At 38.1% G+C, this 25,266-nt stretch overlaps 1 protein-coding gene across 1 annotated transcript; it reads left to right on the top strand.

Moving 5' to 3' along the window:
* Positions 1–14,670: 14,670 nt before the first annotated feature.
* On the top strand, positions 14,671–22,056 carry LOC122746107 (E3 ubiquitin-protein ligase TRIM11-like). Its single transcript, XM_043991591.1, has 5 exons — positions 14,671–15,090; positions 17,800–17,899; positions 19,794–19,803; positions 19,941–20,038; positions 21,524–22,056. Exons 1-5 carry the CDS (start codon positions 14,671–14,673, stop codon positions 22,054–22,056), a joined length of 1,161 nt encoding a protein of 386 aa, XP_043847526.1.
* The last annotated feature ends 3,210 nt before the right edge of the window (positions 22,057–25,266 follow it).

Below are 25,266 nucleotides of genomic sequence, written 5' to 3'. Positions count from 1 at the left end.
TCTGTCTATATTTCCATATAGTGCAGGTGTCATTTCCTTTGTCCTTCTTTCTTCCTGTTCTCCCTGCCTTCCTCCCTTTCCTTTCTTTTCTTTTTTTCCTTTCTTTCTTCTTGCTGTACTACATAATTACATAATTCTTATCTATACTATCTTCCCTTCCTTCCTTCCTTCCTTCCTTCCTTCTGTGGAGCCTAAAATTCTAACTGTGATGTCTAAAATATCTGTGTGGTTGCCTTAAATTAGAAACTTTAGCACCAGTCTTTGTGCATTAAGCATTTATTAAAGTATATTAGGGATTAGCAAAGAGAGAGGGAGAGAGAGGAAAAACAGCCTTCATCTAGCTATCTAAGAGAGTGTGTTCCTGCCACCAACAGCCCATTCCTGAACAAAAAGACCCAGATCCTTGGCTGCTTCTCCCAGAAATCCCTTGTCTGAAACAGGAAGCAGGGCCCTCCACACACACAGCTCCAAGCTAATTGGCTGGTAGCACTGATTGACACATCTAACAGGCAGTAACTTCCAGATGCCCGGCTGTTACCAGATGCTAAGTCACATGTTTTCTTTTCAGGCCTGGTTCTTACAATGTCCTTCTCAGCAGGGGGTGAAATTCCAATTCTCACCCTTCCTTCCTTCCTTCCTTGGTTCTTCCTTCCTTCCCCTCTTCTTGCTGTACTACATAATAATATAATTCTTATCTATACTATCTTCCTGAGTAACAATTTCTTTTATACCCTGCCTCAAACTCAGTTTTTGTGTTAACCTGGGCTGTAAGCCCAAATAAAGCAATACTTCCTGGCAAAAGAAGATATTCTGATAAGATTATACACAGAGAATACATTATCCCATAGGACAAAATATGACCTCTGGGAACTCTTGAAACACCAAGGTTAAAACTTTTTCTCTATTTCTTTTCTTCTCTTTCCTCCAAGGGCTACAGATTAGAGAAGAGACCCTGTAGGAGGAAATGAAGCTCAGATTGCGAATGTAGCATTCTTGTTCTTAGATCTGTATCTCCAGTCACTTTTCTGGATGAAATTGAGAATAAAGTTTCTCTAAGAACTGGTTTAGACCATGGCTTATGGGACCATCCTTTGGGGTGTGTGTGTGTTTTATTTTTTATTTTTTGCTCATAGAAGTATTTTATTATTTTCTAGTTACATGTAGAGATAGTTTGCAACATTTGTTTTTATAAGATTTATAGTTTCAAATTTTCCTCTCTCCCTCCCCCCTCCCCAAGACAACAAGCAATCTGATATGGGTTATATATGTACAATCACATTAAACATATTTCTGCATTAGTCATGCTGTGAAAGAAGAATCAGAACAAAAGGGAAAAACCTCAAAAAACCAAAACAAAAAAAGTAGAAGTAGTATGGTTCAATCTGCATCTAGATTCCATTTTTTCCTGGATTTGGAGAGCATTTTCCATTATGAGTCCTTTGGAACTATCTTGGACCATTGTATTGCTGAGAAAAGTCAAATCTACCACAGTTGATCAAAACACAATGTTGTTGATACTGTGTGTTTTTTTATTTTTATTATTATTATTTTCCTCTTGTGTATTACCTCATTTGTGGTATTTTAGCTTATTTCTTGATTCTCTGCTTCTATTATTGCTTTTTTTTTCTTGTTTCTGAGATTGTTCTATAAAAGTGACTCTTTGCATATTTTTTTCAAGAACCTACTTATCAGTTGGGTGACTCCTATGAATACCATCTCAAACTAAGTTTTACATGTATAAAATAAAACACACAGAATTATAAAGTATATCAAGGTAATTTTTTAGTGTTAACATAAAAGAATTGTATGCTATGGAAAATGTTTTTGTCATCTCCTTTATTTGTTATTTATTATTGATTTTATTTTTGAGCTATTATTAAATAATCTGTGCATCACTTTAATACATTTAGCTTTGCCTTAATAAATAATCTTGAGTCATCTTTTGAACATATTTTGGGAATTTCTTGGCAAATATTTTAATTAATATTTTCAGCTCTCATTAATAATGTTGATTTATCATTTTCTTTCTTTGTTTTGGCTTTTCCTTTCAGTGCTATCAGAATAAGATATATTTCATTGGAAGAGTATGAAAAAGTATCTTCTATCTTTATCTTTTAAAAATATGCAATATAATAATTAGTTAAACATTGAATATTTGATAGAATTCACTTACCAGGCCTTCTTTTTTCATTTTCCCAATTGCATAATTCACTAGAAACTTATTGAATTTGCTTTTCAAATATTGGTTAAATTGCATTGTCTATATTGTTGGTGGATTTGGGTGTTGTATTTTTCAATATTTTTCTATTTCACATTTTAAAAATTTTATTGACATGTAATTAAACAAAATTAGGTTTATCCTTATCTCCTGATATCACATATATCCTCTTCATCTCTAATGATTTCAGTCATTTCCTTTTGATCACAATAATATGATTTTACTCTTTTGTGAAACAATCAAATTAGCAATTGACATCTCTATTTTATTAGTCAAAATAGTTTTAAAGTTTTTTTTAATATGTGATTTCCTGCTTCCACCTCCACTTAAAAAGATCAGCTGAAGCATAATAGATTCTACTTCAGCTTTTTATTTAATCTTCATATGTAAATATTGATATCTTAGGGGTGTTTTCTGAAAACCATACATTGCTGGGCTTTTACATTCTGATCTGCCACCAATCTCCATTTAGCAGATGAATTCATGACACTGCTTTCTAGATTAAGACTGTTAGGTTTTCTTTTTCATCTCTTTATCAGCTATTCTGGAGTTTTCAGTATGGTTCCAAAGCTCCATCTCATTTTATTTTATTATTTTACTTTATTTTGGGGGCAGGGCAATGAGGGTTAAATGACTTTCCCAGGGTCACACAGTTAGTATCAAGTGTCTGAAGCTGGATTTGAACTTAGGTCCTCCTGAATCCAGGGACGGTGCTTCCATCTCATTTTAAAAGGGAATTGAATTAGAGGGGGAAAAAGAGAATGAAATCCAAACTAGTTATACCTATTTGGGACCATCTTATTTCACTTTTCTAATATGACCTTGCTCATCCAGACTGGACCAAGATGAATAAGTATGATTCTTTCACTCTCTCCTCTACATCTGCCTTCATAATCAGCTCTCTGGAGATCAAAGGAGGTAAGAACCAATATTTCCTGGCTTGCCAATGTAGCACTCATGTTCTATGCTCTGTGTTATCAATCACATTTGTTGGTGGTTTGGGGATGAGGAGAATGAGGTTTCCCTAAGTATTGGCTTAGATCTAGAGCTTATACCATCATAATTTCTTGTTATTGCTGTTGTCATCATGTGTATTATTTTCCTCTTGAGGATTATATTACTCATGGAATTTTTAGTTAGTGACTCTGTTTTTTGATTATTTGCTGTTTTCCCTTCTTTCTGAGACTTTTCTAAAGAAAGGGGTCTTTATTTATTTTTTTTTTGCATTAAGAAACCCTTGCCAATTGGGTGACTCCTAGTGATCCCTTCTCTGAATATTTTTTAATGAATAAATATCTAAAACCATAGAAGGATAGAGAATAAAATGATATATAGTTATTAAGATTTTTTTAAAAAGTATATGGATCTCAGATAAGGAGGTCCTGTCATAGCTGAATTTGTCTAGAATTTTGCATGTTGCCCTCTGTGCTGGAAGTCCCAGTGCCATGCTGCTGTAGGAAATGTAGAAGTGCCTCTACCTGCTGATATCACTTGGATTGAAAAAGTCCTCATGGGACACAGTGGATAAAGCACTGGCCCTGGATTCAGGAAGACCTGATTTAAAATCTGGCCTCAGACACTTGACACTTACTAGCTGTGTGACCCTGGGCAAGTCACTTAACCCTCATTGCCCAGCCAAAACAAAAACAAAAACCAAAAAAACAAAAAAACCCCAACAACCCCCCCAAAAGAAAACAAAACAAAAAACCCAAACCAACCCATTTACTTGGGCCTTGCAGGAGAATGAGAAGGATCAACTGACAGGACTAAAAAGAATAACAGAGTCTTCTCAAATTAGGGTAGGGGACATTGCAAGAAACTAGCAACATCAACTACTTTTATTAGAAGATGAAATTAAGAGGCAAGAGAGCTCAGGAGAAGGAAAAACTTTGTATTCTGTGAGTATTCATGGGAGATTTCCCCCTACAGAAAGCTGTCATTAGATATAAGGAGAGACACAATGTGAACTAACCTATATAGAGATATTTTCTGCATCAGGAAGAACTGGATTCAGACATTTCCTGGTTGTGCAATCTCTTAACCTTCCTTTTGTGAGAAAATAATGGGGTATTGGGACTCCCAGAGGCCCCTGCCTGACTTTTCTTAAGGCCAGCCCAGAGTCAGGAAGTTATCTCATTCAAAACTACACCCACCTGAAACTCTTGTTCCCACCAGAAGATCTGTTTTCTGGGCTCTGACATCCAGCAGGCACTGCACTGAACCACCCTCATATCCAATGAAGCAATGGATTTGAATGATGCTAGCCAATTTGCTTTGAGCAGTGTGTAAGGGTAGCCTCTAGTCCTTCCCTCAAGGAGCTTATGCTGGCTGATCTCCCTCTTGGCCCTGGGACACTCAAAGAAGCAGGACTGTCCATTTTGTTCTCTCTTTGTTCTCTCTTTCTTGTTGTCTTTCCTAGCTAGGCTTTCTTATCTCAGAGCCATGTGTGCTCTCTTTACTAATATTTAATATGTTTTAATAAATGCTTAATGCCCCCAAACTAGTAGGGTAGCCTCTAATTTCTAAATGACAAACATATGATAAACCCCAGCTATGTTCTCTAAAGCTTGGGACAATTATAGGGCAACCACATAGAGTTTTATTCCCCACACTTTCATCTCACAAGTCAGTTACTCTGCCAACAGTCCCAGAAGGGGAGAGGAGGAGGGAAGAACTCTTCCCCCTTGTGCTTCAGGTGCTTTAGCTTTATTCTGCAGGAAGCCAGGGATTCTACAAGGGGGGGAGGGTGTTAAGAGGAACACCCACACCAGGGCCCCAGTCTGTGCAAAGATGCAAAATACATATTTGTTTATGGGAAAGAGTAAAAAAAGACAGAATTACTGGAATGTAAAGTTTGTAGAGTTTGGATTAAAAAAAAACTTACAAGGCAGAAAGAGGCCAGGTTGTGAAAAGCTTTCATAGCTAACCCGAACAGTTTTTAGTTCAATACAAGCTTCATTGTGGGGATAGCTAGTTGGCCCAGTGGATAAAGCATTGGACCAGGATTCATCTGGCCTCAGACACTTGAAATTTACTAGCAGTGTGACCCTGGCCAAGTCACTTAACCCTCATTGCCCTGCAAAAAAATATATATGCTTATATTATATCATATTAATATATATTATATATTATATTAAGCATATATATGCTTAATTAACATAAATAAAAGATAGTTACAAAGAAGAGATAAGAAGACACTTCTTCCTCCCCATTCTTTTCCAGGGTGGAGAAATATGATATGGAATACTGCCTATAACATCTTGAGGAAAATTAATATTATTCTATATCATTTGGTAATTAATATTACTCTGTACTCCATTTCTCCCTATTTTATCAGAACCCCATCTCTTAGCCCAGCTCAAAAGGAAACCTCTCCCACTCCTAGTCCATACAACATCTCTTCATTAACCAATTGAAAATGGGATCCCCACTTTGTTTACCCCTTAAATAGAGAAAACTAGCTTGGACTAGACCTTCCCCAGGAGACAACTTTACTGTTCTTAATTCTCATTTTCCAAGTCAGGCATGACTTGATCTTCCAGGGAAGGGCCAAGCAGGGGGAGATCCTGATTGGAGTGGTTCTAGGCAAGATTGCTAGAAGCAGTTGAAGCCCATCAAGCAATTAACATAAATTAATTGCCAGAGAGGGGCATGATCATCCACACCCAATTTACCAATTATGATTGCCTTACCATTACCAGGGGAGATCAATTGGAAAGGAGAGTCACCTAGGTTTACAAGTCCCTGTTGGCCTTCGCTCAGAGTCTCTGGTCATTGGGAGAGTGAGGTCCAAGAGTGAGGTCTTAGTTACTAAAACCAAACTAATAAATTGATCATGCTGAGGTCCCATTGTACTAATAGTTTGTGCATTGCTGTTATTAAAGTGATATCTTGTCCTGGAGAAAACTGTGCTTTTGCTGTCATTTTATCCACCACAATCTGACTTCAGTGTATTGGTTAAATTTGCTGAACTGTCCACACCCCTGCACCCCACTTCTACCTGCCCTGTATGATTTACATTTTGTCTTATAAATGACTGATCTCTAGGAATCAGAAATGGAAGGAAAGTACAGAAGATTGCAATAGTGTTCCTTTACATCTTTATACCAAAATGTATATAGCCATTTGTTAAGGGCTAAAATTCTAGCTAAACTGTCTAAAATATCTAATGAGTGGTCGCCAATAAATTATAAGCTTTAGCAAGAGTTAGACTTTTAAGCATTTATTAAGGAGAATAAGAATTTGGTAAAGAGAGAGAAAGGCCTAGATTCCTATCTATTAAAGGGAGAGCACATTTCTCGCTCCGCTCTCCACCAGAGTCCAGAGGAAAAAGCGTGAGACCGAGAGCGAGCACCAGTCTCTTCCTTCCTCCTCCCACTAGTCCATGTCACTTCCTGATTCCTGGTCTTGCCCTCAAAGACCTTCGCTTCATGGGCAGAACTCTTCTACAGTAACTCTCCAGCAGGTGGCGTCATTCTAATCGTTACAGTCCCCCCTGTTGTTCCTCAAGAAACAAAATGTTTCCTTGACGGAACAGTAAAAACAATATAATAACTATTGCTAACTAATAATATGTGAACAACAATATAGAAAAGGAAGTGAGGAAAGTTTTGTCCAGAGGGGCAATTTTTTTTTGTCCTCATGAACCAATGCTTTGACATTAGTCTTGCAAAGGGAGGGCCTCTGCAGAGAATACATGTTACAGATGGTGTATATTATAACAGAAAGAGAAAAAAAACAACAAAAACAACAAATCAAAACTGTTCATTTAAAGTCTCTGAAAGTCTTTTCTCAGATGTCCTCTAGGTGTAGTCGTGGAATGGAAGTCTTTTCAGGGGTTGATGTGTGGATGCTGGTAATCAGCCAGGAAAATTTCCTACAAAATTGAGCTTAACACAACTTTAAAATAGCTTTGTCAATAATCAAATCAAACAATGAAAGTTCTCAAAAACATGTGTAAGGGAATTCAGAATCTTAGTTGTTACACATGAAACATATAATAAAACAAAAATTGAAACATTCTTTAAAATTATAATATTACTATAGTCCCCCCTTATGGAGGGTAATTGAGAAGACAATTGCTGCAATATTAATTAATAAAAATAATTTTTATCTTTGTTTTATCACTTTTTGCATCATCTGCCTAATTATCCTCATGCCATTATGAGAAATTAAAAAATCTAATATAATTGGTAACAGGTGTCAAGGCCAAATTCAACACTGTATTTATCATGACACCTGAGATAATTATAGGGGTTACCATAAAAGAACAGAGAAATGATGGGATATGAGCATTCCCACACTTGAGCAATATATACTGTCCATGCAGTATGCCAGGCTTAAAATAGGTGGATGGAATATATGTCCATGCCACCGAACATATTGGAGGAAACTGAGTCAGACTTAATCAGATGCATAGGATTGAGATGGTCCATGGCATCAGGCATATAGGAGGGAGCATAGAAGCCAGGTGTAGAAGTGAGATGGGTGGGATCAATACTTCCAGCCATCTGTACAATATTGTGGGGAAAAATAAAATAAAATATTAAACCAAGAGAATCCAACCTCAACATTTGTCAAAAGCCGTTCCCTCGGCCATACCTTGACTTCATGCATGTATCCCCTCATGTGACAGTTCAGTGTCTGCTCTTGCATGTATTCCTCTTGTGATTGGATGGCATCTTGGCCAACTGGCATCTGATAACTCAGAATAAAGGCAATTAATGTCTTAAATGATAAATTCCCATAATCCAAGTCTCATATGGATTTAAAAATTGAGGATAATAAATGATTGCAAAAAATGTGAATACATCTTGACTCAGAACACAATATATAATTATGCGACAATTTCAAATAATACCCCTTTTTTTTAACTTAGTATACAATTACTTTTTTGAAAAATCTGAACATATTTAAATACAAGTTAAAGCACAACACAATCTCAAAGAAAACTTTTACAAATGTTCCCCTCTTTTTTTTTTTTTTGGAATATGCTTATCAAAAATAATACTTCTAGAATCAATTTACACTTGCCATGGCAAACAATTTGCCAGGGAAATGCTTTAAAGAGTTTGATCAAATAATCAGTTGAGAAAAAATAACAAAAACAAACAACTCAGAATATGGGAGCACAATACTCCTAGAATTAACATTGTATAATAAAATCAAAACCATCTTGCAATGTTTCAAAATTAGATAGACAAATGAATAGAAGAAAATACACATGGAACAATAAAATACAGTGAAATTCAAACTAAGGAAATCTAAATGAATATGAACTTAATATCAATAAGAGTATTATAAAATATAAACTTGATCACATGACTATAAAAAGCTTTTACAAATATTCTCCTTGTTTTAGAAACTAAGTATAAGACACAATCTCAAAAGCATGAAAATCTCTATGAAAATAAACCCATACCATTAATTTCAAAATGTATATATAATAGCACAGAAATCCTATGTAACCTCTGAACTGATACTATTACTCTGAGTGAATTCAGAACACTTTTGATTCTGATATCTAAAATCCCCAATACTCATATCAATATCTTGCTGTTTACTTCTACATTTCTGTAAAATATATACCCTTCCATGGCAAAAGAAGCGGAGTCTTGAACTATGTTGATGATTGTCATTCTTATTCGGCTTAAGTTTTTCTTCTTTAACCCCTCTATATTGTCTGTCAGCCTTTTCACCATACAAATGCTTTATAAGATTACTAATTAAAGACAAAAGCAGCTTAGCAAAATTATGAACAAATCGAGCATATCTGGAATTTAAAGGGTTTTCTAAGGTTGCCTCAGCCAGGCTGGGGAAGAGCTGAGCCTGAAGCTGCAAATGTAGTTAGAGAAAGTTGAGCATGCGCATCAGTTCTCTGGACTTCCCAGGCAGGGGAAGCAATGGGCTTGGCCATGGGAGGAGTAGAGGGTGGGGTCTGGAGAGGAGGGGAGGGACCAGCGCAATTTGAATCAGACTTGATTTTGAACTCAGGCCTGGGTTCCTCTTCCCCCACTTTGCCTCCAGGAGCTAGGGGATTAAAAGCTTCTAGAGGGTGGGTCATTGCCTCCAGGCATGCAAAATTAGAGCAACAATTAGTGTTAGAACTGGGAAAAGCTGCGGGAATCTCTTCAGGTTTCTCTGAAAAAGCATGGTTGGGAGAGGGGGAGATATTTCCTTGTGTGAGTACGTTGCTGGCTCTTCTAACAAAAATAAAAAGAAAAATAGAAAATCCAGAAAAACAAAGCATTAACATGATCTTATCTCCCATTTGTCTGGTTAAACAGACTAAAATCAAAAATAGGGTAATTAGGGAGTTTAAAAGGTCCATTCGAAAAAATTTAAAGGAAAAACACAGCCAGTACGCCAGTACTTTGCAGTTAAAGGGAGAGGGAGGGGAAATTTCTTACCCAACCAGAAGATCAGAAGAAGACTGAGGTTTAGCTTTCCTCTTCGTGGTCAGCCATCTGTTAAGGGCTAAAATTCTAGCTAAACTGTCTAAAATATCTAATGAGTGGTCGCCAATAAATTATAAGCTTTAGCAAGAGTTAGACTTTTAAGCATTTATTAAGGAGAATAAGAATTTGGTAAAGAGAGAGAAAGGCCTAGATTCCTATCTATTAAAGGGAGAGCACATTTCTCGCTCAGCTCTCCACCAGAGTCCAGAGGAAAAAGCGTGAGACCGAGAGCTAGCACCAGTCTCTTCCTTCCTCCTCCCACTAGTCCATGTCACTTCCTGATTCCTGGTCTTGCCCTCAAAGACCTTCGCTTCATGGGCAGAACTCTTCTACAGTAACTCTCTAGCAGGTGGCGTCATTCTAATCGTTACACATTCTCCAACTGATAAACACCCCTTTGATTTCCAGCTTCTTACCTGCAAATGAGAAATTACTCCAAACATATTTGTATAAGTGATTCCTTTTCCTCTTTCTTTGATGTTTTTGGCATAAATGCCTAGCAGTGGTACAAATGGGTCATCAGGTATAAACAGATTAGGAATTTAAGGAGCATAGGCTAAAATTGTGAAAGGCAAAGGACCAAGCAAAAAAAAAGTCCTGACAGATGATTGCTCTCTCTGTTGCAATCTGCCTCTAATTGAGAGAAATTGGGGAATAACTGGACTCTAGGAATTCTATCCCATAATTCCTATGTTTCATAAAATTGTAAAAGAGGAAGTGTCCTCAGGAGGTACATAGTATCCCAATCTAATTTTACACCTAATATGACAACAGAATTCTAGAGAGGTAAAATGACAAGCCTTAATATGCTTCTTGGACCCAAATCCTACACTCACATAAATTATGTTCTTTTTCCATTGTCTATAAGCTATGTATTCCATTTATTGTTCTTTGATTATTTCAGTCATGTGCAACTCTCCTTGACCCCATTTGGCATGTTCTTGGCAAAGATACTAAAGTGGTTTGCCCTTTCTTTCTCCAGCTCATTTTACAGATGAGGAAACCTAAAGGTTGGGACAATTATAGGTCCACCACATATAGTGGTCAAACAGGGCTAAGTGACTTGCCCACAGTCATACAGCTCATATATGCCTTAGACTGAGAAATTCAAAAAAGGAAATAAGATTCCTAAGTGAGAAACCAATCTTGAATGTTTCACTCTAGGATGCTTCCTCTGACTCACAGTCCCTCCCAACACTAGGGGGAAATTCACCTGGTCCAGCACAAGATGTGAATTCAGTTGATTATTAGGCCTCCAATACCACCTCTCTGTCATAAGCTTTGTGCTGATACTGCCTGAAATTCACACTATTTTTATTGCATTAGCAATGAGTGCCATGGAGTTCACACCTCAGTCAAAGTTGGTACCACCCCTGAGTATAACACTGGCTTTTGACTTTTCAGAGTATTACAAACATAGAATGGCCTCCCCTTAGATATCAACTAGTCCAAACTCTACCTGACAATGACCTTTACAACACAGACAGTCCAATTTGTTAATTCAGTCTGCTTTTCTTCACTTCTTGAAAGAATTGGGAGAACTGAGTGAACATACTGACTCCAATTTGGGACTCAATTCTAGGTATGGCTCAGTTCCCTTTCTATTCAATTGTGACTCTAGTCCAATTTCTGTCTTGTAGAAAACTTTATTCAATTATTGAAATTGTGGGGAGAAAAAACTTCGTTGCATTCTTTGAATCTAGTACTGTGTGGCTGGAAAGCTGGATCATTAGTTACCATGCAAGAGCATGGGCCTGTCAGGGCAGCCAGAGAAGGGAATAGATCTCAGATTGGAAGTACAGAATGCATGTCCATACAAGGACATCCCCTATCCCCCTGCTAGATGCACCTCTAAACAGGCTCCACAACCTCTGTGTGTGCATCCAAGAACTCCTCAACTCTATTTCAATTCCTTCTGATCCTGCTCTATCCAATTGCATTAAATTTAAATATTCCAACCTTTCCTCATATTAGTGTTAAAGACTAGATGTGTTCTTATTGACCATTTCATGTGACACTTGGGGGTTCTGGAGTAATGACAGGGGCCTGAATTTTTTATATCCCACCTTTCTAAAGACCATGGGAATCAAGGCTATAATATCACAATGAACTGAAACAGGAGGGATCTTAAAATATAAATGGCCTGCCAGGGGGCACTATATTCAAACTGGATGGTGGAAATTCAGATAAGCAAAAGAAAAATTATATATACTAACATCAAATGAGGTAGGCAGAGGTAGGAAAAAAATATACAGAGTAAATACAAACATGTAAATAGAAAGATACACAAGATAAAGTGAAGACAGTAAAATTATACTGATTAACCTTGTGCCTAGAAAAGAGATGGAAAAATGATTCGTTCCTTCCTTCTTTGTAGAGGAATGCAATAAGTGTCATGAGATATTGAATGTATTTTGTGTGTATGTTAATTAATTTTGCTAAACTACTTTTTTCTCTTTCTGTGTATTTTCAATTTTTCTGATCAGAATGTTTTGCTAAATAAAGGAAATGATAGAACAAACTCAGAATGGAAGGAGATGTAAAATAAAAACTATAAATAAATGTTATTATTTTAAAAGAATCCTAATGCAAAATATGTTTGAAAGACAGTCTCAGGGAAAATCTCTACTCCCTTTAATACCACATGCTCCCCATCTTCCTCTTACCAAATATTATTATTTTAAACATTTTTCATAATTCTATTTGGTGAGCATATATATTGATGGTAGAAGGAAGCTTTCCAAGTAGAAGTGAAGATAGCATTTTAATTTTTGTGCTTTTAAGTAAAGTAAAATGGCCAATAAATTAGTGTGAACTCTTTCTGCTTAATACATGGCATGTGGGTGCCTTGATCTGAAGCTCTTATCTTTGAGCACTCCCTAAGTGTGAATACGGCTCAGGATCAAGGGAAGACCAGAATTGACACCTTGAAGGAAGGAGGGGCTTCAGTGTGCTAAGGGTATATAAAAGGTCTGGAATGAGATAGCCTTAGAGATTGCTGAGGTGAAAGCAGAGATAAAGGCAGAGCAGGGAATTTGACACAACAATCCCAGAAGAAAAGAGGAAGGTTAGTTTCCCCAGGAGAAATTTCATTTGTGGGTCAGGAATATAAGAATTGGGCCCTGTCATACGACATGCAGAGAGGTGGAGGGAAATATTTCTCCATGATGAAATATAAAACTTTGGGAGTGATTTCTTTGAAGCCAGCAAAGGGAGAAGAGAGCTAGATTTCACGTTCATAAGATAGGCAATAATAAATCAAGTGGAAAAACTAATCTTGCGAGGGCAGCTAGGTGGCGCAGTGGATAGAGCACCAGCCCTGGAGTCAGGAGTACCTCAGTTCAAATTCGGCCTCAGACATTCAACACTTACTAGTTGTGTGACACTGGGCAAGTCACTTAACCCCAATTGCCTCACTAAAAATTAAAAAAAAAAAAACAAAAAACTAATCTTGCTCATCCAAAAGTAGAGGAAGGCACCTGGCAGCCTTAATTCTTCCCTCATCCATCTAATTATCCTCAAGTCCTCTCTTTATAAATTTTGCAAATATTCCTAAAGATACAGGCTCTACATGAAAGAATTTATCAAGTCAGTAATGATCAAATAAACTCAAAACTTGGACCTCACACCCAATCACTTGGCAGAGATGACAAGAAATAGAATAAAATAGATGATGCTGAAGGTTCTGGGAGAAGATAGGTGAACTAAGGTACTACTGGTGGAGCTGTCAGTTAGGACATCCAGGAGGGAAGGACATTTGCCATTGTACTCAAAAATAAATCTAAAGTGTTCAGAATCTTTACACTTAGGCCCAGAGATGCTACTCTTAGTCACAGGTCAAAGAGATCAACAAAAGAAACAAAAGTGTCAACTACAGCCAAATATTCATCACAGTATTTTTGCTGGTAGCAAAGAATTAAAAGCACAGTGGGTCACATTCATCGGAGAGTAACCATACCATAGTAAATTAATGCATTGGAACATTATTGTGAATCCAAGAAAGGGGGAAGACATAGTATATGATATTGACTGAAATTGGCATTACTAGGAAAACCTGTATACACAGTGATGATAGCCAATTTTCTGAAAGAAAGATAAAACTACATTTAAGGCTATGCTGGTACCCAAATCAGATCGGAAAAAATACCTTACCCCTTTTTTATCTGCAGAGGTGGAGTATTATGGTTATAGATGACTGGAGGTACTGTCAGACAAGCCTGAAGTGTTTTTTTCTTGTTTTTGGAGAACTGTTGCTTGGGTGCTCAGTTGTTGTTCTAAGAAGAGACTTGATTTGCAGGGGAAGAGCCTTTTCCCAAAGATGTGAAAGGGAAAAGGAACAATGGAATTTAAGACAGAGGTTAAGAGAGAGAGAGTTCTTTTAAAAAATAGAATTTCATTTTTTCAAATTAATTGTAAAGACAGTTTTCACATTCATTTTTATAAGATTCTGAGTTGAAATTTTTTCTCTTTCCTTTCTTCCCCACACAGCATAGAGCAAGTAATTTAATATAGCTTTTACATGTGCAATCATGTTAAAGATATTAACCACATTGGTCATGTTTTGAAAGAAGAAACAGAAAAGGGAAAAAACATGAAGAAAAAAGCAACTGTGAAAGTAGTGTGATTCAGTCTGCATCCAGTTTCCATAGTTCTTTGAGAGAGTTCTTTAAAAGATATAATTGAAATGATAAACACAAGTAGATTGGGAAGGACAGCAAATTTATCAAAATAAGATTATGAATCTAATGCCAATTAGTGATTTAGCTGGAGATAGGTTCATGATCTGAAGAGGATTAACAGATCAGAAAGGAATCAAATTCCCCACCTTTTCTCACCTCAGTTTCTCCAGCTATATAATGTACAATATTTGATCTTATGCCTTTGTATAGATGGTACCATCAAAAGAAAATTAGATGAATGCACAGTGCACAGGTACTAAGGTTATTTCTATTCCAGGCCAGTCATTGACCTTTTCCATTCTCTTTCCTCAGAAACATGGCCGCTTTCCCAGAACTGATTGAAAAACTTCAGGATGAGCTCATCTGTGCCATCTGCAGAGACTTTTTCACAAACCCAATGTCCATAGAGTGTGGACACAGTTTTTGCCATAGTTGCCTCAGAAGCGTCTGGCCGGAAGTCTCCACTCCTTTATCCTGTCCAGAGTGCAAGAGTGTCTCCCAAGTAAGGGATTTCCAAGCCAATTGGAGACTTGGGAAATTGGCAGCCATTGCCAAAAAACTAAGAAACCAGAGTTTCCAGAACCCCGGAGGCCATAGCAAGTGTGATATACACCAGAAAATGAAGACACTGTTCTGTGAGGATGACCAGAGCCCAATCTGTCTGTCCTGTTCTGAGTCCCAGCAGCATAAGGCTCATAAACTGCATTGTATAGATGAGGCTGCTGAGGACTTCAGGGTAAGTAATGCATTCATCACTCCAACAATGCGGACATTTTGAATTTTCACCACACTCTGCAAAGATCAAACCAGGAAGAGATATGGTATACTCATGTACAAACCATTGTGATCTAAGTGCTCATAATGCTGCTGTTGAATTGCACTGTTGTTTATTCTCTGGCCTCAGCCTGAACTTTTACTAATGCGCTGAGATCAACAGAATGTTTCCCTTGTTGTTCAAATACTTTCTCTAATTTGGTTTGAAATGTCTATCACTGTTGTGGTCATGCAGAGTTCAAGGCTTTTTGGCAAATGGAGTCAGGGAATCTGAGATTATTAGGGTGATCTTTCATCTGGTAGGATAATTGGTACTACCTTCATTCTTCACCTACTAGAGAGGAGGGACAAGATAACTGAGCCATGTTTGTCCATTGTATTTTACGCTTAAGAGTTACCTTCTCCTGGAAATGGACAGGAAAAAGGAAACATTAGTTTGGGGTTTTTTTGTTTGTTTTTGGTGAGGCAATTGGGTTTAAGTGACTTGCCTAGGGTCACACAGCTAGTAAGTGATAAGTGTCTGAGGTCGGATTTGAACTCAGGTTCTCCTGAATCCAAGACTGGTGCTTTATCCACTGCACCACCTAGCTGCACTAAGACATTAATTTTCAGACTAGTTCAGGCACAGAGCTGCTCTTGCTTCCTTGTATCGCTCACAGAACCTCAGCATCACTCTTGTGAGGCTTTGAATGTTAGGCAGAAGGAGAAGGTCGTTTTGGTCCTCCACTTTGTTCCTAGGGTTGATTCTTATCGTGCATGCTGTCTACCTGTGAACACTGTATTACTAAAGACATTTAGAAAAGAATGACTAGCAGTGTGTATGGAGCAAACTGCCTCAGTTTACCCAAATAACTCGAGGAGACCACCAAGTCAAGCAGAGACAGATTTATTACATTCCTGCAGGAATGAGCAAACTCAATAACTGAGTTGCAATAGCTAATACATGCCTTGAGTTTTTATAGGAATGTTGGTCAGAGGGGAAGTCCCCACGCACACTAGGGCAAGCTCACAATCTAACATCCAATCCTCACTCACCCAGGGTGCATGTTTAGCTCATGATCAATGTATGGAGACATGCATACGTGTTCCAGGAACAAGGGGGAAAAGGGGAGGGGGAACAAGGTCAAACCAAAGGAAGAGGAAACAGGGGAGTGACAGTCAGATGTTTCAGATCTCACAGTTCCCACTGACTCCCCTCTCCCGGCCCCTGTCTCTAAAGATATTCAACCTGAATAACAGGAAGAGTCACTCAGGTACTTTAGCATTGTTTTGTAGTTGTGTTAATTCTAGAAGGATGACAGGGTTAAAATTTATCTTCGGCTATGTTGGGAAGAAAAGAATAATCCATTGTTGTGACCCCAGGGCCAAGGGGATTCTGCTCTGAGAAAAAGAGACAATGTCACTTAACATCTGGTCTCAACTTAATTGCTGCATCCTGTGCTGAGCCCTGTCCTTTCTTCTTGAGTCCTGAGTATTGAATTGGTGGGCTAACTCCCTGACCCACTGACTGGGGTTCTGACACATGATGGATTGCAGACAAAACTAATATGTAGCTGACAAGTGGGGAGACTGAGCAGAAGTAAAAATACTGTTAATTGGCAATAAAACTTAAAGAAGACAGTGAGAATTTGACAAGCAATAAACTTCTAAACGAACTATACTGGGGCAGGGCTGGGTACCTTCCAGACCCCATCCTCAGAGTTTAATCTGACTCAAATCCATAATCATATCATGCAAGTGTCATAGAGAACTCAGAAAATTAGACTTGAACTAAGTAGAGAATAGCTTAATCCTGAGCTGTGTAGTTAAGGAACTTAGGAGCTCAAAGATGTATCTAACTTTCAACCGGAAAAGACCTGAGAGAGCTTCTAGTCCAGGTGCCTATTTACTCTTTGAGGAAACTGAGGCATAGCCAAGTTAAGTTACATACACAGGGTCATGTTTCTAGACAGAGGCAAAGGGGGGATTAGAATATCTAACTCCTAGGCCATACCTCTCTTTTTACAAGAGACATGGTTGTGGCTTAAAGTTATGTGTCTGTAGAAATGAGACTTTAAACTCAAGCTATGGACAGGATAAGTGGAGTGTGGAAGCACCTTTTACTTGAATGGAATATCTGTGTTACAATTGTAGAATTAGTGGGTTGAACAAGGGAAAGCTTCTAGCTTTCCTTCTCTGTTCTTGTGATCCAAAGGGGGGAAAACATGATGAGAAAGCTCTTGTTCAGACTTGGGATGTGTAGGTAATTCTTTCAATATAAAGACGTCCTCTCATTGAGGATGACATATCTCATTCTCACCTTGGGTAATCTATCTTCCAACTAAGCTTTCTGTTTAAGGGGGACATCAGGGGCAGCTTGGGTGGCACAGGATATAGAGCACTGGTCCTGGAGACAGGAGGACATGACTTGAAAATTGACCTCAGATACTTACTACTTGTGTGGCCATGGGCAAGTCACTTAATCCCAATTGTATTAGAAAATAAAAATAATTGGGACAACATACCATAGGTTCAAAGGTCCCGGTTTTGTTTATTTACCTGAAGCTTTCAAACTAAGAGTTCTGTAGTGTCATTAAGTGGTTTCTCAACCATTCACACATGAAGAGTTTGAATATGTAGGACTGAAAAGCCTCAAAGATAAAATAATTCATGTTTTTATATATTATTATAGGAGAAACTAGAAGAAACTGTGACAAATTTGTGGCAGAAAAATGAGGTTGTTATGCAACAGATGATTAAGGAGAAGAAGAAAGTGGCAGCATTGAAGGTAAGTATTGATTTCTTGATCTCTCAGAAATCAACACACATTTTCTGCTGTGATCCCTCAAAGGACCCCTCCCAGATAGGTAGTACTGGTCTCCACTAAATTTTATGAATGAGGACACTGAGGGTCAGAGTGGCAAAATGTTTTGCCTCAGGACTCATAGCTGGTAAGTGGCACAAGGTACAATCATAACCAGGCCTTCAGATTCCAAAATCAATTCTATGTCACACTACAGCTGGCTGAGTGTACCATAGGTCCTTGGAGCACAAAGCACAGTGCAATGGGGATACTCCAGAGAGTGCTCTCACCATCCATGGACAACCTTGGCCACAGAAATCAGCAAAATCAGAATGCAATTAATTGTGAGCTAAAAGGTTTGTCAATCATCCATTGCCATTTAGTGTTATGTCATTTCCTGTATTTCATCAGTCTCCTCTATTTCATTACAGGAGGAGGTTAAGAGTGGAAAGGAAACTGTTACTTCTGAATTCCAGAAAGTAAAACAGTTCTTGGATGAGGAGAAAGAGGAGTATCTATCAATTGTGCAGAGGCAGGGAAGGGACAATTTGAACGGCCTGAAGAGAAGAATAAAGGAACTGTCACATCAGCATCAAGAATTAAGGAAGAGGATCAGAGAGTCAATGGAAGTGTGCAAGAACCCAGATGTAGATTTGATGCAGGTAAGGCTATGGGAAAAAAAGAATAAGGAATATAAAAAGTAAATCCCAGAGCTTACTGGTATGCCATCCATTGTTCAAAAACCCATGAAGTTGAGAATAAATGAAAGATGCTTCATTCTGCCAGAGGACTCCTCCATATGCAACTCTGATACCCAAACTCCCATGCAACTATTCTATAAGTTCAGAAAGCACACACATTTTAAAAAATAATGCATGTGAAGGGTTTCCTTTGCATTTATTTTAAATTAAATTTTAATTTTTTTTCTTTTTTACATCCATAGACTCTTAAAAATAGTTGTATGCTGATAGATTACAATGCCAGGTTTAAAACATACATAGCACCTTCCTTGAAAATAGATCATACACCTCCATGGAAAAAGGTACCTGCCTCAGGGCTTAGCTTAAGTCCCCAGGAACTCCAAATTAGTATGAGCCCTCCCCTGCACCTCCCTAGAGTGGAGATTATTGTAATGAGATTGATAATCAATTTATCCATACTATCAATATATAACTGTCTTTCCTTTCCCTACTCAAGAGACACCTCCATAGTGCTCTCCCTGTGGTTATTCACAGTATTGCAATAAAACTTGGGAAACTGAAAAAAAAAATAGATCATACATGCTTGAATTATGTGCAAGTATATGAAGAATATACATTTTCCTATTCATCTTAAGCCAGTTTCCTCTCACTTCTCTCTTTTTTCGTGTTCTTTCTGAGGACTGGATCCTTGTGCCTGCCACTGAGTCCCTGGTTGTTCTTTCCAGCCTTGGCGACACCTTCCCTTTCACTGTCACCCATGCCCCTATTCTCATGAGTTCATTGCATGAGGCAAAATATTCCTTGCTCCCCATTGCCATTACACGTAGCTCAGTAATCTCTGTTCCTTTCAGGTTCATCCCAATTAAATTACTTCTGTAGTGGGGGAGAGCTTGCAGTGGAGTGGTGAGAGACTATAGGGATTATGACAAATGGGAGGGTCCTGGTAACAATCTAGGTAAGAGGTGAATAGGGCTTGAGCTAAGGTAGCAGCTGTGTGAAAGGAGAGAAGGTAAAGTATGTGAGATATGTTACAGAGGTAAAAGCTCCAAGCTCCTTTCCTACTCTATGGATTTCATTGATGCAATGAAAAGCTGATCCATTTCAAAGTCTCATTTTCCTATCTCCAATACACCATTGTCCTAACAATATATAATTTTTTTTCTCCTCAGGTTGGGAAAGAAGTATTAAACAGGTAGGTTTCTATTCTACTTCAGTTGAAAAGCTCTAAACAATTTTGAGCTAATGGCCCTTGCCTTACTGAAGGAATGAAAACTATGCCAAAATTCTTATGATAACTGGAGATCTCAATGTGGTTTTTGTTTTCTACAGGAATGAATCTGTGATTCACAAGGAAATAGACATTTTTCACATAAAAACAGTTGTTCGTCCAATTCCTGGAATTATACAAATTCTTTTAAAATTTAAAGGTGAGTGAAAAAATCTCTAACAAATAGCAACACATCTCTAAGCCTTCTCTAGTTTTCCTTTGGACCAGAAGGCATTTGGCTTTTACAGAAACTCAGAATCTGGGGGTTGGAAAGAACCTACCTCTGTGACCACCTAGTACACCTTTGCCTGAAAAATGTTTCACTGCAAAATATTTTATATATAACCATCCAGATTTTGTTTGAAATCATCCTTTGAAGAGGAGCCTGATGAATCCAAATACAGCTTATTCTTTTTTCCCCCTTGGTCTTATCACCAAGAAGGTTTTCCTCATATAAAGGCTAAATTTGACTTTTTTTACAATTGCTAACCAATTCTCCTTAATCTAGCCTCAGAGTTTTAGCAGAGTAATGTAAGGTTTCTTTCATCTCAAAATAGTTCGAGTACTTGGACACAGCTGCAATCTGACCCCCTCAAGTCTTCTCTTCTCCAAAATACACAAGCCTAGTCGCTTCCAGCCATGTTCAAATGATGGCAATTCAAGTTTAGGAGGAAGAGGATGAGCTGTTTAGGAAAGTTAAGGTTGATATGTCAGTGACACCCATGGGAAGATCTGTCCTGGAAGTAGCTGAATAGGCAGGCCTAAATCTCAGAAGAGAGACTGCATTAGAAAAATATTTGTGGGAACATCTGCATAAAAGGCAAATCCCTGAGAATGAATAAAATTGCTAAGGAAGATAGTATAGAGTAACATAGTCACATCCTTATTCTCCAGACTGAACCAGAAGAACGAAATCAAATGAAAGGTTTTCCAAAGACAGAGAGAAATTCAGAGAAGGAAAAAGGGAGACAAACATATCCTAGAAAGATACAGAGGAAGAGATGTAGAAACAGAGAGATATAGAGAAAGGATACAGAAAGGAAGAGACAGAGAATATAGGAAAGAAGGATGGAGGGAATTGCAAAAAGTGAAAGAGAAAGAGAAAATAAGAGTAAATCTGTAGGAAATCTCCCCTTTAGGTATCACTGTTCAAAGGCAGTGTTCTCCATCTCCCTCCTGTGCAGCCTTCAAATATTACCCAGAAGAGCCAGCATATCATGACTAATTTCAAATCTAGAATCATGAATATGGTCTATGAAACCCTGGCATTGCTTAACAATTTGTTGTGAGAGACTCAGCAAGAGCAGAGCAGAAAGAACCAGATTTTCCATATTAATATCCTGTTAGTTGTCCCATTTATCTGACAACCAAACAGCATTCTGCTCCTCATACCATGGAGCTGTCCTACGTCTATCCAATCACTTTTTTTTTTTTTTTGGTGAGGCAATTGGGGTTAAGTGACTTGCCCGGGGTCACACAGCTAGTAAGTGTTAAGTGTCTGAGGCCAGAGCCAATCACTTTTTTACATATCACTGTGATACCTTGATGGTTACTTCATAGTGTGCACACCTGACTCCATCTCCTAGAAAACAGTGCAATTCTTTGACAATACCATTTATTGAACCCAAATTACTTCTCTCCACAGTGGACATCACTCTGGATCATGAAAAAGCACATACAGGTCTTATCATCTCTGAAGATTTGAAGACTATGAGATATGGAGGTGCACAGGAAGAAGCGCCCAACAACAGTGGGAGATTCCATTGTTTTGCCCAAGTTCCTGGTTCACAGTCCTTCAGCTCAAGCAGATCCTACTGGATGGTGAAAGTGCCAGGCAACACTGGATGGGGTGTTGGTATCTCTAGAGAGCCAACTCTGACTGAAGAATTCTTTGTGATCATTTCTATACAGAATCACAGTGGCTGCCATCTTTATGCCATAGGCAAACACCACCTTTCTTCTGAACCTGATGTGAAATACTGCCAGAACTATGAATCCAGCCCAATAGTGGGCATTTTCCTTGACTATGAACGTGGAGAAATATCATTTTATAATGTTCAAAAAAGTTCTCTCATTTTCTCTTTCCCAGTCACTTCCTTCTCAGGACCTTTCCTGCCCTTCTTCTGTCTTTCTAAGAAAGTCCTTGCAAATGATTGCTCTCTCATGATCTGTCCCTAATTGAGAGACATCAAGGAATTTTGTCTGTCCTTTAAATAAACTTCAGTATAATATCACCTACATTTCAAGGTGTTTTTTTCAAATCAAATACAATTTCATAAAATAAAAAAAAACTTAGAAATGTGAATTGTTATGATTGTTAATTAAGATTTATACCTTGAGGGGCAGCTAGATGGCGCAGTGGATAGAACACTGGCCTTGGAGTCAGGAGTACCTGAGTTCAAATTTGGCCTCAGACACTTAACACTTACCAGCTGTGTGACCCTGGGCAAGTCACTTAACCCCAATTGCCTCACTAAAAGAAAAAAAAAAGAAAAAAAAGATTTATGCCTTGAAAAAAATGCACAGGAAGGTGGGCTAGCTTTACTATAACGTAGCAGTCATCAAAACTATTTGGTAATGGCTAAGAAATAGAGTGGAGTATCAATGGAATAGGTTAGGCACAGGAGACATAGTAGTAAATGACTTTAATAATGTACCGTTTAACTAATGCATTGTTGGTGGAGCTGTGAGCTGATCCAACCATTCTGGAGAGCAATTTGGAATTATGCCCAAAGGGCGATAAAGCTGTGCATACCCTTTGACCCAGCAATCCCACTTTTAGGTCTTTTGCCCAAAGAAATCATGGAAGGGGGAAAGGGACCCACATGTACAAAAATATTTATAGCGGCTCTTTACGTGGTAGCAAGGAATTGGAAGTTGAGGGGGTGCCCATCAATTGGGGAATGGCTGGACAAGTTGTGGTATATGAATACAATGGAATACTATTGTGCTGTAAGAAATGATGAGCAGGAAGAGTTCAGAGAAACCTGGAGGATCTTACGTGAGCTGATGATGAGTGAGATGAGCAGAACCAGAAGAACATTGTACACAGTATCATCAACATTGAGTGTTGACCTACTGTGATGGACTATATTCTTCTCACCAATGCAATGGTACAGAAGAGTTCCAGGGAACTCATGATAGAAGAGGATCTCCAAATCCAAGAAAAAAAAAAAGAAAGAAAGAACTGTGGAGTATAGATGCTGATTGAACCATATTATTTCTTTTGTTTTGGGTGCTGTTGTTTTTTTTTTTCTATTTTGAGGTTCTGCATCACTGCTCTGATTCTTTCTCTTGTAACAGGATTAATGCAGAAATAGGATTAATGTTATTATGTGTATATATATATGTGTGTGTATATATATATATCTATATGTATATGTATAGATATATATAGATATAACCTATATCAGATTACCTGCTGTCTAGGGGAGGGGGGGAGGGAGGGGAGGGAGGGAGAAAAATCTGAAATTGTAAAGCATGTATAAACAAAAGTTGAGAACTATCTTTACATGTAACGGAAAAAATAAAATATCTCAAAAAAAAAAATAAATAATGTACCGTTTGATAAACCCAAAGACTCCAGCTTCTGGGAAAGGAACTCAGTATTTTTTTTTTTTTATTGCTGGGAAAACTGGAAGATAGTATAGCAGAAACTAGGCATAGACCAACATCTTATACCTTATACTAAAATAAGGTCAAAATGGGTACATGATTTACACATAAAAGGTGATACCATAGGTAATTTAGGAGAGGAAGGAATAGTTTACCTCTCGGATTTATGGAAAGGAGAACAGTTTATGACCAAACAAGAGGTAGAGAATATTATGAAATGCAAAATGGATGATTTTGATTACATGAAATTAAAATGGTTTTGTACAAACAGAAGCAACACATCCAAAATTAGAAGGGAGGCAGAAAGCTAGGAAACAATTTCTATAGCAAGTAATTCTTTTGTTTTTAATTTTGGGGGCAATGAGGGTTAAGTGACTTGCCCAGGGTCACTCAGCTAGTAAGTGTCAAGTGTCTGAGGCCAGATTTGAACTCAGGTCCTCCTGAATCCAGGACTGGTGCTTTATCCACTGTGCCACCTAGCTGCTCCTGTATGGCCAGTACTTCTAATAAAGGCTTCATTTCTAAAATACATCTGGAACTAAATCAAATTTATAAGAATCCATGTCATTCCCCAATTGAGAAATGACCAAAAGATATGAACAGGTAGTTTTCTGATGAAGAAATCAAAGCTATCTATTGCCATATGAAAAAATGCTCTAAATCACTGTTGATTAGAGAAATGCAAACTGAAGCAACTGAGGTAACACTTGACACCTATCAGATTGGCTAATGTGACAAAAAAGGAAAATAATAAATATTGGAGAAGTTGTAGGAAAATTAGAACACTAATGCATTGTTGGTGGAGCTGTGAACTGATCCAACCATTCTGGAGAGCAGTTTGGAACTATGCCCAAAGGACTATAAAGCTGTGTATACCCTTTGACCCAGCAATACCACTATCAGTTCTTTTTTCCAAAGTGATCATAAAAAAGGGAAAAGGACCCACATGTACAAAAATATTTATAGCTGCTCTTTTTGTGGTGGCAAGGAATTGAAAATTGAGGGGTTGTCCATCAATGGATGAACAAGTTGTCATATATGACTGTAATGGAATACTATTGTACTGTAAGAAATGATCAGAGCACCACCATCCCGGTGAGAAAGACATTGTGACCTTTCTGGGATTTTGAAGGTTGGATTGGGATCCAGAAGTTATGTCTACTGCCTGTGGGCCTTGTCTATCAATGCAATCAGCCAATTAGCTTGGAGCTGTATGTGTAGGGACTGAACCTGGGCAGGCCCACAGAGGGCTTCAACTGGAGAGAAGGGCTTTTCTTGCTTGGAGTTTGGGGTGGCTGAAGGAGCAGCTTCAGGTGCAGGGAACAGGGTTTCTTTCTTTCTTCCTCCACTTGTTTCTCTTTGCTAACCCCTAACATACTTTAATAAATGCTTAATGCCCAAAGACTGGTGCTAAAGCTTCTAATTTAAGGCAACCACACATTAGATTCTTCTAGACATCACAGTTAGAATATTAGGATCCACAGTTTTCAAAATCATGAAGTGGAAAGCTGAACCCCTATGTTCTGATCTTCTGGTTGGGTAAGAAATTTTCTCCTATTTTTACATGTGCCTGTCCCTTTAAATTTTCAATTGGGTTTCTCTTACTGGCTAAGTACCTAAGTATCTTCAAGTACCCTTTTTCCAGTTTTAGCCTCCTATTTCCATGTGTCTATCCCTCTACTTTTTCCAGTGGCCTTGGGTTTTAACCTCTTGAGTTTCTTTTCCTGGCTGCTCACCCAAGCCTGGATTGAAATTGTGCTTATGCTTGGTCTG

This window comes from Dromiciops gliroides, chromosome 3 (genome assembly GCF_019393635.1).
Source record: "Dromiciops gliroides isolate mDroGli1 chromosome 3, mDroGli1.pri, whole genome shotgun sequence".
Lineage (NCBI taxonomy): Eukaryota > Metazoa > Chordata > Mammalia > Microbiotheria > Microbiotheriidae > Dromiciops > Dromiciops gliroides.
This window is presented reverse-complemented; position numbering and strand designations above follow the sequence as displayed.

What these genes read in the sequence shown, in the direction of transcription:
- LOC122746107 (XM_043991591.1), top strand. Translation starts at nt 14,671, where the DNA reads ATGGCCGCTTTCCCAGAACTGATTGAAAAACTTCAGGATGAGCTCATC. An exon ending in AGGCTGCTGAGGACTTCAGG is followed by an intron (nt 15,091 to 17,799) that starts GTAAGTAATGCA and finishes ATATTATTATAG; the next exon opens with GAGAAACTAGAAGAAACTGT. An exon ending in AATTCTTTTAAAATTTAAAG is followed by an intron (nt 20,039 to 21,523) that starts GTGAGTGAAAAA and finishes TTCTCTCCACAG; the next exon opens with TGGACATCACTCTGGATCAT.